The sequence below is a fragment of the Pseudophryne corroboree genome, chromosome 3 (genome assembly GCF_028390025.1).
Source record: "Pseudophryne corroboree isolate aPseCor3 chromosome 3, aPseCor3.hap2, whole genome shotgun sequence".
Lineage (NCBI taxonomy): Eukaryota > Metazoa > Chordata > Amphibia > Anura > Myobatrachidae > Pseudophryne > Pseudophryne corroboree.
This window is the reverse complement of record NC_086446.1, coordinates 601,046,223-601,062,493: the sequence shown is the minus strand read 5'-3', so window position 1 is coordinate 601,062,493 and position 16,271 is coordinate 601,046,223. Positions and strand designations below refer to the sequence as shown.

The 16,271-nt window shown below is 47.2% G+C and overlaps 1 protein-coding gene across 3 annotated transcripts in view; it reads right to left on the bottom strand.

Moving 5' to 3' along the window:
- The window catches only part of LOC135056400 (WASH complex subunit 2A-like), a 189,983-nt gene that overhangs the window by 170,264 nt on the left and 3,448 nt on the right, over positions 1-16,271 (bottom strand). For all 3 annotated transcript variants that reach the window (XM_063961493.1, XM_063961495.1, XM_063961494.1), the window contains exons 4-5: positions 9,792-9,965; positions 7,229-7,322 (exon numbers count right to left, since the gene is read on the bottom strand). In XM_063961493.1, the coding sequence (XP_063817563.1) occupies positions 7,229-7,322; positions 9,792-9,965 (268 nt within the window). The remainder of the gene's footprint in view (positions 1-7,228; positions 7,323-9,791; positions 9,966-16,271) is intronic.

The window sequence follows — 16,271 nt, the reverse complement described above, 5'->3', positions numbered from 1 at the left end:
GTGTTCCGAGGCTGAAGTCGCTGGACCAGTTACCAGTGCTGCAGGCAGCGGCCGTTGGGTGCTGGAGTGGGCTTACTGGGTGCTAAGTCCGCCAGCAGTAGGCTCATCTTCGCTGCGATGCAGCACTAACTAAAGTAAAAAAAAAAGTATCCTGCTAACTAAGGGTGCCTGCCCCTGCCTTGGCACCAAAGAAAAAATTGGCGGGCTCGAGATCGGGGGTGGGGTATAGGGGACAGGGAGGCAAGGCCTGCTGGGTAATTTAAAGTAGCTCCTTTGGTGCCTGCCTACCTCCCAGCCAACCTATGGGGGTAATTCCAAGTTGATCGCAGCAGGAAATCTTTTAGCAGTTGGGCAAAACCATGTGCACTGCAGGGGAGGCAGATATAACATGTGCAGAGAGAGTTAGATTTGGGTGGGTTATTTTGTTTCTGTGCAGGGTAAATACTGGTTGCTTTATTTTTACACTGCAATTTAGATTGCAGATTGAACACACCACACCCAAATCTAACTCTCTCTGCACATGTTAAATCTGCCTCCCCTGCAGTGCACATGGTTTTGCCCAACTGCTAAAAAAATTTCCTGCTGCGATCAACTTGGAATTACCCCCTATACCCAGCATAATGCTCCTGTGCCCCCTAGCGACGAACACAAAATATAAACTTGTGTTCCAGGCTGATTACTTGTAGTAGATAAAGGAATTTTCCTAGACTGGTTTAAGAGACACAGCCCTTGTTTGAACTTTCAGTATATGTACATAATACTGTACAGAAAAGGGCAAAACCCCAATGTATTATGGTAGAATATATTCATTACTTTTGTGTTTATATGCAACAGATCCTAACAACTACTATGCATCACTACTACTGAGGGTCCTGCTCTGTTCCTATGACAGGTCTGTACCGAATAACATGCCCTAACAATAAGAGAAACATTAAACATTCCCAGGCCTGGCCTGTGTTGAGGCCAACGTCCTAAGGCAAGGTCGACAAACAGCAGCCCTAGCGCACAGTAAGCAACTAGAAAGATCATGCCGGTAAATCCTTTTCTCGTAGTCCGTAGAGGATGCTGGGGTCCACATTAGTACCATAGGGTATAGACTGGTCCACCAGGAGCCATTGGCACTTTAAGAGTTTGAGAGTGTGGGCTGGCTCCTCCCTCTATGTCCCTCCTACCAGACTCAGTCTAGAAACTGTGCCAGAGGAGACGGACATCTTCGAGAGCAGGATTTAACACAGATAGTGGCGAGATTCACAACAGCTCACACATACAAGGCACATCAAGCTAACTAGCTTGAAATGCAGCAACCACTGAAACATTACTTACCAAGTAACAATGCAGTACTCAACTAAAACAAAGTTGTACTGCACCAAATAACGGTAGCAGGAAAACGAAGCGCTGGGCGGACGCCCAGCATCCTCTATGGACTACGAGAAGGATTAACCGGTAGGTAACCAAAATCCTATTTTCTCTTACGTCTTAGAGGATGCTGGGGTCCACATTAGTACCATGGGAATGTACCAAAGCTCCCAGAACGGGAGGGAGAGCGCGGAGGCTCCTGCAGAACTGATTGACCAAACTTCAGGTCCTCAGCGGCCAAAGTATCGAACTTGTAAAACTTTACAAACGTGTTTCGACCCAGACCAAGTAGCCGCTCGGCAAAGCTGTAAAGCAGAGACACTCCGGCCAGCTGCCCAGGAAGAACCCACCTTACGAGTAGAGTGGGCCTTAACAGACGTAGGACACGGCAATCCTGCCGTAGAATACACATGCTGGATAGTGAACTTGATCCAGCGAGAGATTGTCTGCTTAGAAGCAGGACACCCAAGTTTCTTGGGATCATACAGGACAAACAGAGAGTCCGATTTTCTGTGACGAGCAGTCCTCTTCACATAGAGCCCTTACAACATCCAAGGACTTTGATGAAATTGAGGAGTCAGTAGCAACTGGCACCACAATAGGTTGGTTGATATGAAATGCAGACACAACCTTCGGAAGAAACTGCTGACATGTCCGAAGCTCAGCCCTATCTTCACGGAAGATAAAGTACAGGCTTCTACAGGACAAAGCCCCCAACTCTGACACACGTCTTGCAGAAGCTAAGGCCAACAACGTGACAGCCTTCCACATGAGAAACTTGACCTCAACCTCCTGTAGAGGCTCAAACCAGTCCGACTGGAGGAACTGCAACACCACGTTAAGATCCCAGTGCACCCTAGGCGGCACAAAGGGAGGTTGGATGTGAAGAGCTCCCTTCAAAAAAGTCTGAACCTCAGGGAGGGCAGCCAACTGTTTCTGGAAGAAAATGTATAGGGACGAAATTTGGACCTTTTCGGATCCCAACCTCAGGCCCATCTCCACACCTGCTTGCAGGAAGAGGAGAAAACATCCCAGTTGAAACTCTACCGCAGGAAACTTCTTGGACTCACACCAAGATACATATTTTTTTCCAAATACGATGGTAAGGTTTAGACATAACTCCGTTCCTAGCCTGTATCAGGGTAGGAATAACCTTGTTCGGAATGCCTTTCCGAGCTAGTATCAGGCTTCAACCTTCATGCCATCAAACGCAGCCGCGGTAAGTCTTGATAGGCAAACGGCCCCTGCTGCAGTAGGTCCTCCCAAAGAGGAAGAGGCCTCGGCTCTTCTAGCAGTAGATCCGCGTACCAAGACCTTCTTGGCCAGTCTGGAGCAATGAGGATCGCATGAACCCTTGTTCTCCTTATGAGCTTTAGCACTCTTGGAATGAGTGGAAGTGGAGGAAACCCGTACACCGACTGGAACACCCACGGAGTCACTACGGCGTCCACCGACACGGCTTGCGGTTCCTCGACCTGGAACAATACCGCCAAAGCTTCTTGTTGAGATGATAGGCCATCATGTCTATTTGAGGTATACCTCAAAGATTTGTCACCTCCGTGAACACCTCCAGATGGAGTCCCCACTCTTTTCTGCTGAGGAAGTCCGCTTCCCAGTTGTCTACTCCCGGAATGAAGACTGCTGACAGCGCCAACGCGTGTTTTTCTGCCCAGAGGCCGATTCTTGTTACCTCTAACATTGCAGCTCTGCTCTTCGTTCCGCCCTGTCGGTTGATCTAAGCCACTGTCGTTATATTGTCCGACTGCACTTGAATGGCCCAATTTCTCAGAAGATGGGCCACTTGGAGAAGACCGCTGTAGACGGCTCTTAGTTCTAGAATATTTATCGGCAGGCTGGCTTCCAGACTTTACCACCTTCCTTGGAAGGTCTCCCCCTTGATTGACTGCACCCCAGCCTCGGAGACTTGCATCCGTGGTTAGAAGGATCCAGTCCTGAATCTCGAACCTGCGGCCCTCCAGAAGGTGAGGTAGTTGCAACCACTAGAGGAGTGAAATCCTGGCCCTTGGTGACAGACGTATCCTCTGGTGCATATGTAGATGGGATCCCGACCACTTGTCCAGGAGATCCATTTGGAAGGACCGAGCATGAAACCTCCCATACTGTAGAGCCTCATAAGAGGCCACCATCTTTCCCAGAAGGCGAATGCACTGATGAACCGACACCAGGGCTGGCTTCAGGACATCCCAGACCATTGTTTGTATCACCAACGCTTTTTCCTCTGGAAGAAACACCCTCTGCACTTCCGTGTCGAGGATCATTCCCAGAAAGGACAACCTCCTGGTTGGTTCTAAATTTGATTTTGGAAGATTCAGGATCCAACCATGTTCCCTGAGCAGGTGGGTCGTGAGAACGATGGACTGTAACAGCTTCTCCTTGGACGGTGCCTTTATTAGCAGATCGTCCAGATATGGAATTATGTTCACCCCCTGTGGCGGAGAAGAACCATAATTTCCGCCATCACCTTGGTGAAAACCCTCGGTGCTGTGGAGAGGCCAAATGGCAAAGCCTGGAACTGACAGTGACAGTCCAACAGTGCGAATCGGCGATAAGCCTGATGCGGCGGCCAAATCGGAATGTGGAGGTAGTACGCATCCTTGATATCCAGAGATACCAGGAATTCCCCCTCTTCCAGACTTGATATCACCGCCCTTAGAGACTCCATTTTGAACTTTAACTCCCTTAGAAAGGATTTAGCGATTTTAGGTTCAGAATGGGCCTGACCGAACCATCCGATTTCGGTACCACCACGAAAAGGTGTGAATAGTAACCTTTGTCTTGCAGATGAGGAGGGACCGGTACAATAACCTGTGCCTCCACCAATTTCTGGACGGCTGCCTGCAGGACAGCCCTGTCTGCCAGTAAAGCTGGCAAGCCTGATTTGAAGAACCGGTGAGGAGGGAGATCTTGAAATTCCAGCTGGTACCCCTGGGACACAATATCTTGTACCCAGGGATCCAGGCCGGACGACACCCAGACGTGACTGAAATGTCTGAGTCTCGCCTCCACCGGCCCTACCTCCAGGCCGCTCGGTCCACCGTCATGCTGCGGATTTTGGCGTACCTGAAGCAGGCTTCTGTTCCTGGGAACCTGCAGTAGCAGGTTTCTTGGATTTTGGTGTTAGACGGTTTGGCCTTTCTTGTTTCAGCAACCCAAAAGGACTGTGATGCAGCTGAAAAGGGTTTCTTCGTAGCAGGTGCAGCTGAGGGAAGAAAAGGTGACTTACCCGCTGTAGTCGTGGAGATCCACGCATCTAATGCTTCCCCAAAGAAAGCCTGACCTGTGTAGGGTAGGGTCTCCACACCTCTCCTGGATTCCGCATCGGCAGACCACTGGCGCAGCCAAAGTCCCCTATGAGCTGAGACAGACATGGAAGAAATTCCTGCAGCCATGGAACACAGATCTTTCATGGATTCTACGAGAAATCCTGCCGAATCCTGAATGTTACGCAAAAACAATTCAACATCAGATTTATCCATAGTATCCAAATTTTCAAGTAATGTGCCTGACCACTTTACTATAGCTTTGGCAATCCAAGCACTGGCAATAGTGGGACGTAATATAGCCCCTGAAGCCGTGTACATGGATTTGAGCGTATTATCAATTTTACAATCAGCCAGCTCTTTCAAGGCGGTGGATCCTGGAACAGGTAAAACCACCTTTTTTGAGAGTCTGGATACAGACGCATCAACAATGGGTGGATTTTTCCATTTGTTTCTATCCTCCCCAGGGAAAGGAAACGCCACCAGGACCCTTTTAGGGATCTGGAATTTTTTCTCAGGGTTTTCCCATGCTTTTTCAAAAATAGCATTTAATTATTTTGATGCAGGGAAGGTTAGCGAGGCTTTCTTATTTTCAGTAAAGTAAGCCTCCTCAACCTGTACAGATGTTGTATCAGTAATATTCAACACATCCCTTATGGCAGGGCTGGCCAAACCGGTCCTCGAGATCTACCAACAGTTCACATTTTCCAGACCACCTATCTGGTGCACAGGTGTAGTCATTACTAATTAAGAGGTGCTGCATTCATTCCTAACTGACAATTCTACAGATCTCCAGGAGGCCTGGAAAACATGAACTGTTGGTAGATCTCGAGGACCGGTTTGGCCAGCCCTGCCTTATGGCCTCTATCATCAACTGCACCCTTTTTGCAAGAGATGCTGCCCCCCTCAATACATCCCCATCACCGTCTACAGTGTCAGAATCGGTATCCATGTCATAATGCATAATTTGTGCAAGAGCACGTTTTTGGGAATATACAACGGGGGGCCCTGAGGTAACAGAACTGGGACAGACTGCCATAGAGTTCTGTAAAGCCTGAGTTGCATACTCATTCTGTGCAACTCTAGTAGAAATCGGAGAAATCATAGGTTTGATAGAGGATAACCACTCAGGCTCCCTTGCTGGTATCTGTGCTAAAACAGTGCAATCCTGATTACATGGAATGGGATCATCCTGAGAGGACATATCCTCTGCAGCATATGACACAGAGTCCCTGGACATAGCTTAATGGAGACCGCAGACACGACACCACACACACACACACACACACACACAGGGGAGGGCAGACAGAGTTTTACCCCCAAGAATGCAAGAGAGACACAGAGATTGGAGCCAACACACACACAGCGCTTTTTAGGTAAAGGGAGACCCCCCTATCAGCACCGACTGTGCACCTTAATAGGTTACACAGCCTGTATATAGCCCCCACCCCCCCTTCTACAACCCCCTGGTACCATGAGAGATAGCTGGAGTTGTTCTGGAGGGACTTGTTCTTCACTGACAGCGTTGTGCAGGCAGGAAAATGTCGATGAATGCTGCTGGTTCCGCTCTGAGAAGCTCCGCCCCCAAAATGGCGCTGTCTTCCCGCTCTTCATAGGATTATACTGGCCTGAGGAATTATGCAGGCTGAGATCCCGGGACCCCGACTGGCTATGTGACCAGTGTAGGGTGTAGGCGCTGGCTCAGGGCGCCCCTCACAGCGCTGCACTATGTACCGCTGAGCCCCGGAACGCAGTTCGTACTGCGCTCCATACCCTGTTGCCGCCATCTTCACACCGGTCCCCCGCTTGCTAGGTGGGGGTCGGTGACTCACTCGCCACTAATCTTATGGCTCTGTAAGGGGGTGGCGGCATGCTGCTGGGGTGAGCGATCTTCTGCGGCGGGGAACGATCGATCCCCTCAGGAGCTCAGTGTCCTGTCAGCGGAGATAGTGGCTCAGAACCCGCAGGGCGGACACTGCTCCCCCCCTTAGTCCCACGAAGCAGGGAGGCTGTTGCCAGCAGCCTCCCTGTAAAATAATAAACTTTAAAATAAACTTTTACTAGAGAAACTCTGGAGAGCTCCCCTAGCTGTGACAGGCTCGTCCGGGCACATTTTCTAAACTGAGTCTGGTAGGAGGGGCATAGAGGGAGGAGCCAGCCCACACTCTCAAACTCTTAAAGTGCCAATGGCTCCTGGTGGACCCGTCTATACCCCATGGTTCTAATGTGGACCCCAGCATCCTCTAGGACGTAAGAGAAAGAGAAGTTGTAGCACTTGCACACATCACTCAGAAGCAGATCAAGGTGATGGCAAAGGACCGCGGAGGTGGCAGCTACCATTATCCTGCAGCTAGTTGTACCAAGCTGGTGAGTAGCTGAGACCTACAGTTGGCAAGTGCAAAATCTGACCAAGCAGCGCTAGTAGGAGGGCTCAACAATGGACTGTTACAGATGGTAAGTGAAACCCCAGACAATTAAATCCAGGCAATGACAATTACACAATAAGAACAAACATGCAGCATCTGTAATATACTGTAGGTCTTATAATGAGATTTTCATCTCATAGTTCATTTATAGTAATAATAAATTACCTTCACTTGATATATCCCCAAGACCAACATCCTCTTGCTGCATGAATAATTGAGAGCCGATAAGATAAGGCAGCGGTCGGTCTATATAAAGATCCTGAAAATAAATAGGTTGTCAATGTAATACTCATGTAAAGTCATCAGTCTCTGAAGAATAAGGGGGGTCATTCAGAGTTGTTCGCTCGCAAGCGGATTTTAGCTGATTTGCTCATGCTAAGCCGCCGCCTACTGGGAGTGAATCTTAGCATCTTAAAATTGCGAATGATGTATTCGCAATATTGCGATTACACACCTCGTAGCAGTTTCTGAGTAGCTTCAGACTTACTCGGCATCTGCGATCAGTTCAGTGCTTGTCGTTCCTGGTTTGACGTCACAAACACACCCAGCGTTCACCCAGACACTCCCCCGTTTCTCCGGCCACTCCTGCGTTTTTTCCGGAAACGGTAGCGTTTTTTCCCACACGCCCATAAAACGGCCTGTTTCCGCCCAGTAACATCCATTTCCTGTCAATCACATTACGATCGACAGAACGATGAAAAAGCCGTGAGTAAAATTCCTAACTGCATAGCAAATTTACTTGGCGCAGTCGCACTGCGAACACAGCGCATGCGCATTAAGCGGAAAATCGCTGCGATGCGAAGATTTTTACCGAGCGAACAACTCGGAATGAGGGCCAAGATACTGTATATTAAGTTACTGCTTCTCATTGAACACTAACACAAGTGTAAAGGACCAAAGGTGGATTTAGACCCCATGGGCCAAAAGCAAGTTACCAATATAGCTCCCCCCCCCCCCCCCCCAAACAATCCGTAGCACTATCTATTCATTCCTAACATATGCCCCTTACATTATTTGTTGTTTTTACTCCTTATATTCTATTATAGTACTTTCTATTACTTCCCCCTACACTGATTGCACCATGTCCCCTCACCTCTAATTTCCATCATTACAGCACTCAGTTACTGCATATTAGATCAGTGTTCCCCATACCCCTTATTACACCCTAACGCACTGACTGCATTGTATATGAGTGCCACAGGCTTACTGATTGTAGCAAACCCCATCGCCTAAAATACTCATTATTAGCCCTCCTCACTCACTGACTGCATTTTATAATACTCCATATTACACCCCTCAGTCAGTGATTGTATTGATTATATATCAGTGCCCTTGTGGTAATCCCGCTATTGTGAAGGACTATCAGTTTCTGATACAGGTTGAGTCTCCCTTATCCAAAATGCTTGGGACCAGAGGTATTTTGGATATGGGATTTTTCCGTATTTTGGAATAATTGCATACCATAATGAGATATCATGGTGATGGGACCTAAATCTAAGCACAGAATGCATTTATGTTACACATACACCTTATACACACAGCCTGAAGGTCATTTTAGCCAATATTTTTTATAACTTTGTGCATTAAACAAAGTGTGTGTACATAAACACAATTAATTTATGTTTCATATACACCTTATACACACAGCCTGAAGGTCATTTAATACAATATTTTTAATAACTTTGTGTATTAAACAAAGTTTGTGTACATTGAGCCATTAGAAAACAAAGTTTTCACTATCTCAGTCTCACTCAAAAAAGTCCGTATTTCGGAATATTCCGTATTTCGGAATATTTGGATATGGGATACTCAACCTGTATTAAAGTCTCCCTGGTGTTCAAGCGGAGATAACACAGAAATGCAACAGACAGCGGCTCACAGATTGTTAACATTTACCGATTCTAAATAGAAAATGCACATTTAGCTAACAAAACAATTGGTTTAGAAACACAGGTGCATAAGTAACGTAGGGCACATGTGGTATTGGTGCTGTTCCACACACATCTTGCAGGCCTCTGATGGGACGCATTTGCAGCTAAATGTGCTCCCGTCTTTTTGGGTATAGGCATCTGTAGGGGCAGCACTGTTAATACGCAGAGGGGCTGATAGGTGTCCCCTTCGATGCACCCACTCCCGAAAAGGGGCGTGTCAGGGATGGTGTATGGCCTGCTGGGTACGGGTGTGTCCACGTGACACATCCCCAACTGATCACACTCTGTGGGGCGTGCCCAGCACTTGCAGAGATTCTGGGCCTCCCCTAAGCTCTCTCCATAATGTGAATAGATGCTGTGTACATGTGCATGGCAGCTATTCACCGGGCAGCGATCGGGCACTGTAGCATTTTCCACCCACAGGGCGCTGCAGTCCGCAGGTAGGTACAGCAGCGGGCAGGCTGTCTTAGCAGGGCGCCGCATGTAGGGCAGGGCGCATCGCTTTGCTAAAATAGTGTAGCGTGAACAGTATGTTATCATTTCAAACCAGACTACAAGAATGATCCTCCATAAAATATAGGACCTCATTTCTACTGTTATGTTTCTGAGTGGTTTTGCAACAAACCCAAAAAACTGTATAAGTATCATGTATAAATCATATGTATATTCATTGACATCTGTCTTTGTTGATGTGCCCTTTTTTAGTGCAATACAGGATGTTTTTATTCCAACTTTTGACAGACTGAAGTTGCTTAGGCTATTACAACATCTACTAAGCACTTAAGCTTCCCATTTACCTTTGGCTCCAAAATAAGTTCCACTCTTTCATTAACTTCTTCCTCTTCAGAATCTGAGTTTCCTGCCTTGATATCAAGTTGTTCAAATGCAGTTTCCAGCACTTGTAAACCGTAATTTACAGCCTCCTGGATCTTTGGAATTAATTCTGCTTCTTTTTGCTCCCGGGTTTTCTCCTTTAAAATGACAAGAATTAAAATAATGAAATAAAATAACAGTTCAGGGTTATAATAAGATTTTACTTACCGGTAAATCTATTTCTCGTAGTCCGTAGTGGATGCTGGGGACTCCGTAAGGACCATGGGGAATAGACGGGCTCCGCAGGAGACATGGGCACTTTAAGAAAGAATTTAGATTGTGGTGTGCTCTGGCTCCTCCCTCTATGTCCCTCCTCCAGACCTCAGTTAGAGAAACTGTGCCCGGAAGAGCTGACAGTACAAGGAAAGGATTTTGGAAATCCAGGGCAAGACTCATACCAGCCACACCAATCACACCGTATAACTTGTGACAAACTTACCCAGTCAACAGTATGAACAACAACAGAGCATCAGTTCAACCCTGATGCAACAATAACATAGTCTTTATTGCAGCAATAACTATATACAAGTATTGCAGAAGAAGTCCGCACTTGGGACGGGCGCCCAGCATCCACTACGGACTACGAGAAATAGATTTACCGGTAAGTAAAATCTTATTTTCTCTAACGTCCTAGTGGATGCTGGGGACTTCGTAAGGACCATGGGGATTATACCAAAGCTCCCAAACGGGCGGGAGAGTGCGGATGACTCTGCAGCACCGATTGAGCAAACAATAGGTCCTCATCAGCCAGGGTATCAAACTTGTAGAACTTTGCAAAAGTGTTTGAACCTGACCAAGTAGCAGCTCGGCATAGTTGTAATGCCGAGACCCCTCTGGCAGCCGCCCAAGAAGAGCCCACCTTCCTCGTGGAATGGGCCTTAACTGATTTTGGCAGCAGCAATCCAGTTGCAGAATTAGCCTGCTGAATCGTGTTACAGATCCAGCGAGGCGAGCAATAGTTTGCTTTGAAGCAGGAGCACCCAGCTTGTTGGAAGCATACAGGATAAACAGCGACTCAGTTTTCCTGACTCTAGCCGTTCTGGCTACATAAACCTTCAAAGCCCTGACCACATCCAGTAACTCGGAATCCTCCACGTCACGAGTAGCCACAGGCACCACAATAGGTTGGTTCATATGAAAAGATGACACCACTTTTGGCAGAAATTGTGGACGGGTCCGCAATTCTGCTCTATCCATACGGAAAACCAGAGAGGGGCTTTTATGTGACAAAGCCGCTAATTCTGACACACGCCTAGCCGAAGCCAAGGCTAATAGCATGACCACCTTCCACGTGAGATATTTTAACTCCACCGTTTTAAGTGGTTCAAACCAGTGTGATTTCAGGCAACTTAACACCACGTTAAGATCCCAAGGTGCCACTGGAGGCACAAAAGGAGGCTGAATATGCAGCACTCCCTTTACAAACGTCTGAACTTCTGGTAGAGAAGCCAACTCTTTTTGAAAGAAAATGGATAGGGCCGAAATCTGGACCTTAATGGAGCCCAATTTTAGGCCCAAATTCACTCCTGACTGTAGGAAGTGAAGGAAACGGCCCAGCTGGAATTCCTCTGTAGGAGCATTCCTGGCCTCACACCAAGAAACATATTTTCGCCATATACGGTGATAATATTTAGCTGTCACGTCCTTCCTAGCCTTTATCAGCGTAGGAATGACCTCGTCCGGAATGCCCTTTTCTGCTAGGATTCGGCGTTCTACCGCCATGCCGTCAAACGCAGCCGCGGTAAGACTTGGAACAGACAGGGCCCCTGTTGCAACAGGTCCTGTCTTAGAGGAAGAGGCCACGGGTCCTCTGAGCATTTCTTGCAGATCTGGATACCAGGTCCTTCGCGGCCAATCTGGAACAATGAGGATTGTTCTCACTCCTCCTTTTCTTATTATCCTCAGCACCTTGGGAATGAGAGGAAGAGGAGGAAATACATAGACCAACTGGAACACCCACGGTGTCACCAGGGCATCTACCGCTATTGCTTGAGGGTCTCTTGACCTGGCGCAATACCCCTGTAGTTTTTTGTTGAGGCGGGATGCCATCATGTCCACCTGTGGCAGTTCCCACCGATATGTGATCTGTGTGAAGACTTCCTGATGAAGTCCCCACTCTCCCGGGTGGAGGTCGTGTCTGCTGAGGAAGTCTGCTTCCCAGTTGTCCACTCCCGGGATGAACACTGCTGACAGAGCGCTTACGTGATTCTCTGCCCAGCGAAGAATTCTGGTGGCTTCTGCCATTGCCACTCTGCTCCTTGTGCCGCCTTGGCGGTTCACCTGAGCCACTGCGGTGATGTTGTCTGACTGAATCAGAACCGGTTGGTCGCGAAGCAAGTGCTCCGCTTACCGTAGGGCGTTGTATACGGCCCTTAGTTCCAGGATGTTGATGTGAAGGCAAGTCTCTTGACTTGACCACAGACCTTGGAAATTTCTTCCCTGTGTGACTGCTCCCCACCCTCGGAGGCTAGCGTCCGTGGTCACCAGGACCCAGTCCTGAATTCAGAATCTGCGTCCCTCTAGAAGGTGAGAACTCTGCAGCCACCACAGGAGTGACACCCTGGCCCTGGGGGACTGGGTGATTAACCGATGCATCTGAAGATGTGATCCGGACCACTTGTCCAGTAAGTCCCATTGGAAGGTCCTTGCATGGAACCTGCCGAAGGGAATGGCCTCGTATGATGCCACCATCCTTCCCAGGACTCGAGTGCAGTGATGCACTGACACCTGTTTTGGTTTGAATAGATTCCTGACCAGTGTCATGAACTCCTGAGCTCTCTCCATCGGGAGATAAACTCTTTTCTGGTCTGTGTCTAGGATCATGCCTAGGAAAGGCAGATGAGCCGTAGGAACCAACTGCGACTTTGGAATATATAGAATCCATCCGTGTTGCCGTTACACTTCCAGAGAAAGTGATACGCTGTTCAGCAACTGCTCTCTTGATCTCGCTTTTATGAGGAGATCGTCCAAGTACGGGATAATTGTGACACCTTGCTTCCGCAGGAGCACCATCATTTCCGCCATTACCTTGGTGAAGATTCTCGGGGCCGTGGAGAGACCAAACGGCAACGTCTGAAATTGGTAATGACAATCCTGTACCGCAAATCTGAGGTACGCCTGATGAGGTGGATAAATGGGGACATGAAGGTATGCATCCTTTATGTCCAGAGACACCATAAAATCTCCCCCTTTCAGGCTTGCGATGACCGCTCTTAGCGATTCCATCTTGAACTTGAACCTTTTCAGGTATATGTTCAGGGATTTTAAATTCAATATGGGTCTGACCGAACCGTCCGGTTTCGGGACTACAACTTGGTCGAATAATAACCCCTCCTTGTTGAAGGAGGGGAACCTTGACCACCACCTGTTGAAGATACAATTTGTGAATTGCAGTCAACACTATTTCCCTCTCGTGGGGGGAAGCCGGCAGGGCCGTCGGTAAGGGGGCATCCCCTCAAAGCCAGCTTGTATCCCTGAGACACAATATCTATTGCCCAGGGATCCAACAGGGAGTGAACCCACTTGTGGCTGAAATTACGAAGATGTGCCCCCACCGGGCCTAGCTCCGCCTGTGGAGCCCCAGCGACATGCGGTGGATTTTGTAGAGGCCGGGGAGGACTTCTGTTCCTGGGAACTAGCTGTGTTATGCAGCTTCTTTCCTCTGCCCCTGCCTCTGGCAAGAAAGGACGCACCTCGGACTTTCTTGTTTCTTTGTGTTCGAAAGGCTGCATTTGATAATGTCGTGCTTTCCTAGGCTGTGCAGGAATATAAGGCAAAAGATCAGAATTACCAGCTATAGCTGTGGAGACCAGGTCCAAGATCCCTTCTCCACACAATCCTCAGCCTTCCATATGCCTCTTAAGTCGGCATCACCTGTCCATTGCATATTCTACAGGACACGTCAAGCAGAAATCGACATAGCGTTGACTCTAGAACCCAGTAGACTAATGTCTCTTTGGGCATGTTTAATATATATATCTTAAGACAGCATCTTTAATATATATATCTATCTATATATATCTCTATATATCTATCTATCTCTCTATATATATATATATATATATATATATATATATATATATATATATATATATATATATATATCTATCTATCTCTATATATATATATATATATATATCTATCTATCTCTATATATATATATCTCTATCTATATATATCTCTATCTATATATATATATATATATATATATATATATATATATATATATATATATATATATATATATATATATATATATATACCTATATATATATATATATATATACATACATACTAGGGTCTCAATCTCTGCTGATAAGGTATCTGTCCATGCTGCTACAGCACTATAAACCCATGCCAACTCAATCGCCGGTCTGAGTAGTGTACCAGAATGTGCACGCTATCTGCAGGATCCCTGAGGATAGCTGTTAAGTCAGGGCTACCTTTTGGGCAAACGTGACACCCTAGGGGAAAATTCCCATCGTATCCTGGCCCTAGTAGGGAAAGGATACTCCCTGAGAATTCTTTGTGGGAAACTGCAGTCTCTTGTCTGGAGATTCCCGCTCTTTTTCATCATGAGAGGAGGGAAATTTACCTCAGCTTTCTTCCCCTTAAACATGTGTACCCTTGTATCAGGGACAGATTTGTCATCAGTGATATGCAAATCATATTTTATTACAATAATCATATATTGAATACTTTCCTGCCCTTTTGGCTGTAACTTTGCATTATTGTAGTCGAAACTGGAGTCAGACCCTGTGTCGATATCAGTGTCTATTATTTTGGATAGTGAGCATTGAGAGACTCTGAAGGTCTATGCGACATAGGGGCAGACATGGGTAGATTCCCTGTCTGTTCTCTAATCTTTTGTGCAATAAATTCACCTTAGCACTTAATTACATATATCCAAACAGGTGTCGGCGTTGTCGACGGAGACACCCCTCACACACACATTTGCTCCATCTCCTCCTTAAGGGAGCCTTTTACCTCAGACATGTCGACACACACGTACCGACACACCACACACTCAGGGAATGCTCATCTGAAGACAATTCCCCCACAAGGCCCTTTGGAGAGACAGAGAAAGCGTATGCCAGCACACACCCCAGCGCTATTAACCCACGAATAACACAGTAACTTAATGTTAACCCAGTAGCTGCTGTTTATATTGATTTTTGCACCTAATTATGTGCCCCCCCTCTCTTTTTACCCTCTTCTACTGTGTATCTGCAGGGGAGAGCCTGGGGAGCTTCCTCTCAGCGGTGCTGTGGAGAAAAAACATGGCGCTGGTGAGTGCTGAGGAAGAAGCCCCGCCCCCTCGACGGCGGGCTTCTGTCCCGCTTAAATATACATTTACTTGGCGGGGGCTCATACATATATACAGTGCCCAACTGTATATATGCTAAACTTTCGCCAAAGAGGTCCCAATTGCTGCCCAGGGCGCCCCCCCTGCGCCCTGCACCCTTACAGTGACCGGAGTATGTGAGGTGTGTGTGGGAGCAATAGCGCACAGCTGCAGTGCTGTGCGCTACCTCAGTGAAGACTGGAGTCTTCTGCTGCCGATTTAGAAGTCTTCTTGCTTCTTATGCTCACCCGGCTTCTGTCTTCCGGCTCTGCGAGGGCGACGGAGGCGCGGCTCTGGGATCGGACGACGAGGGTGAGATCCTGTGTACGATCCCTCTGGAGCTAATGGTGTCCAGTAGCCTAAGAAGCAGGACCTATCTTCAGAGAGTAGGGCTGCTTCTCTCCCCTCAGTCCCACGATGCAGGGAGTCTGTTGCCAGCAGAGCTCCCTGAAAATAAAAAAACCTAACAAAATACTTTCTACCAGCAAGCTCAGGAGAGCTCACTGAACAGCACCCAGCTCGTCCGGGCACAGATTCAAACTGAGGTCTGGAGGAGGGACATAGATGGAGGAGCCAGAGAACACCAGAATCTAAATTCTTTCTTAAAGTGCCCATGTCTCCAGCGGAGCCCGTCTATTCCCCATGGTCCTTACGGAGTCCCCAGCATCCACTAGGACGTTAGAGAAATTGTATTTTAATCTCAGCACTTAATATGAACTACTGTACACAGTAATACAGAACTACAGAAGTGTGGCATGTTTTCTTTTATATCACAGAGGGCTATTACTGCCTGAATAGAAGAGTGTGGGTCTGAATTGCTATGTAACTTATCCAGAGCAGAAGGTCAACTTCTGTTTTAATGTTGTTAATGCTAGAATTTTAGCTGATTACAGAGCTACTAAAAATCTACAATGAACGGGGAATAAGACAAGCAGCACAGTTCCCATTTCAGATATAAACAGGTCTCCAAGGACATGTAGGGCTAGAGCACATTGCCAGAATATATTGCATTACAAAAATTAAGTGGACATTTAACGCAAATTTAAATTGTGTGTTCTTG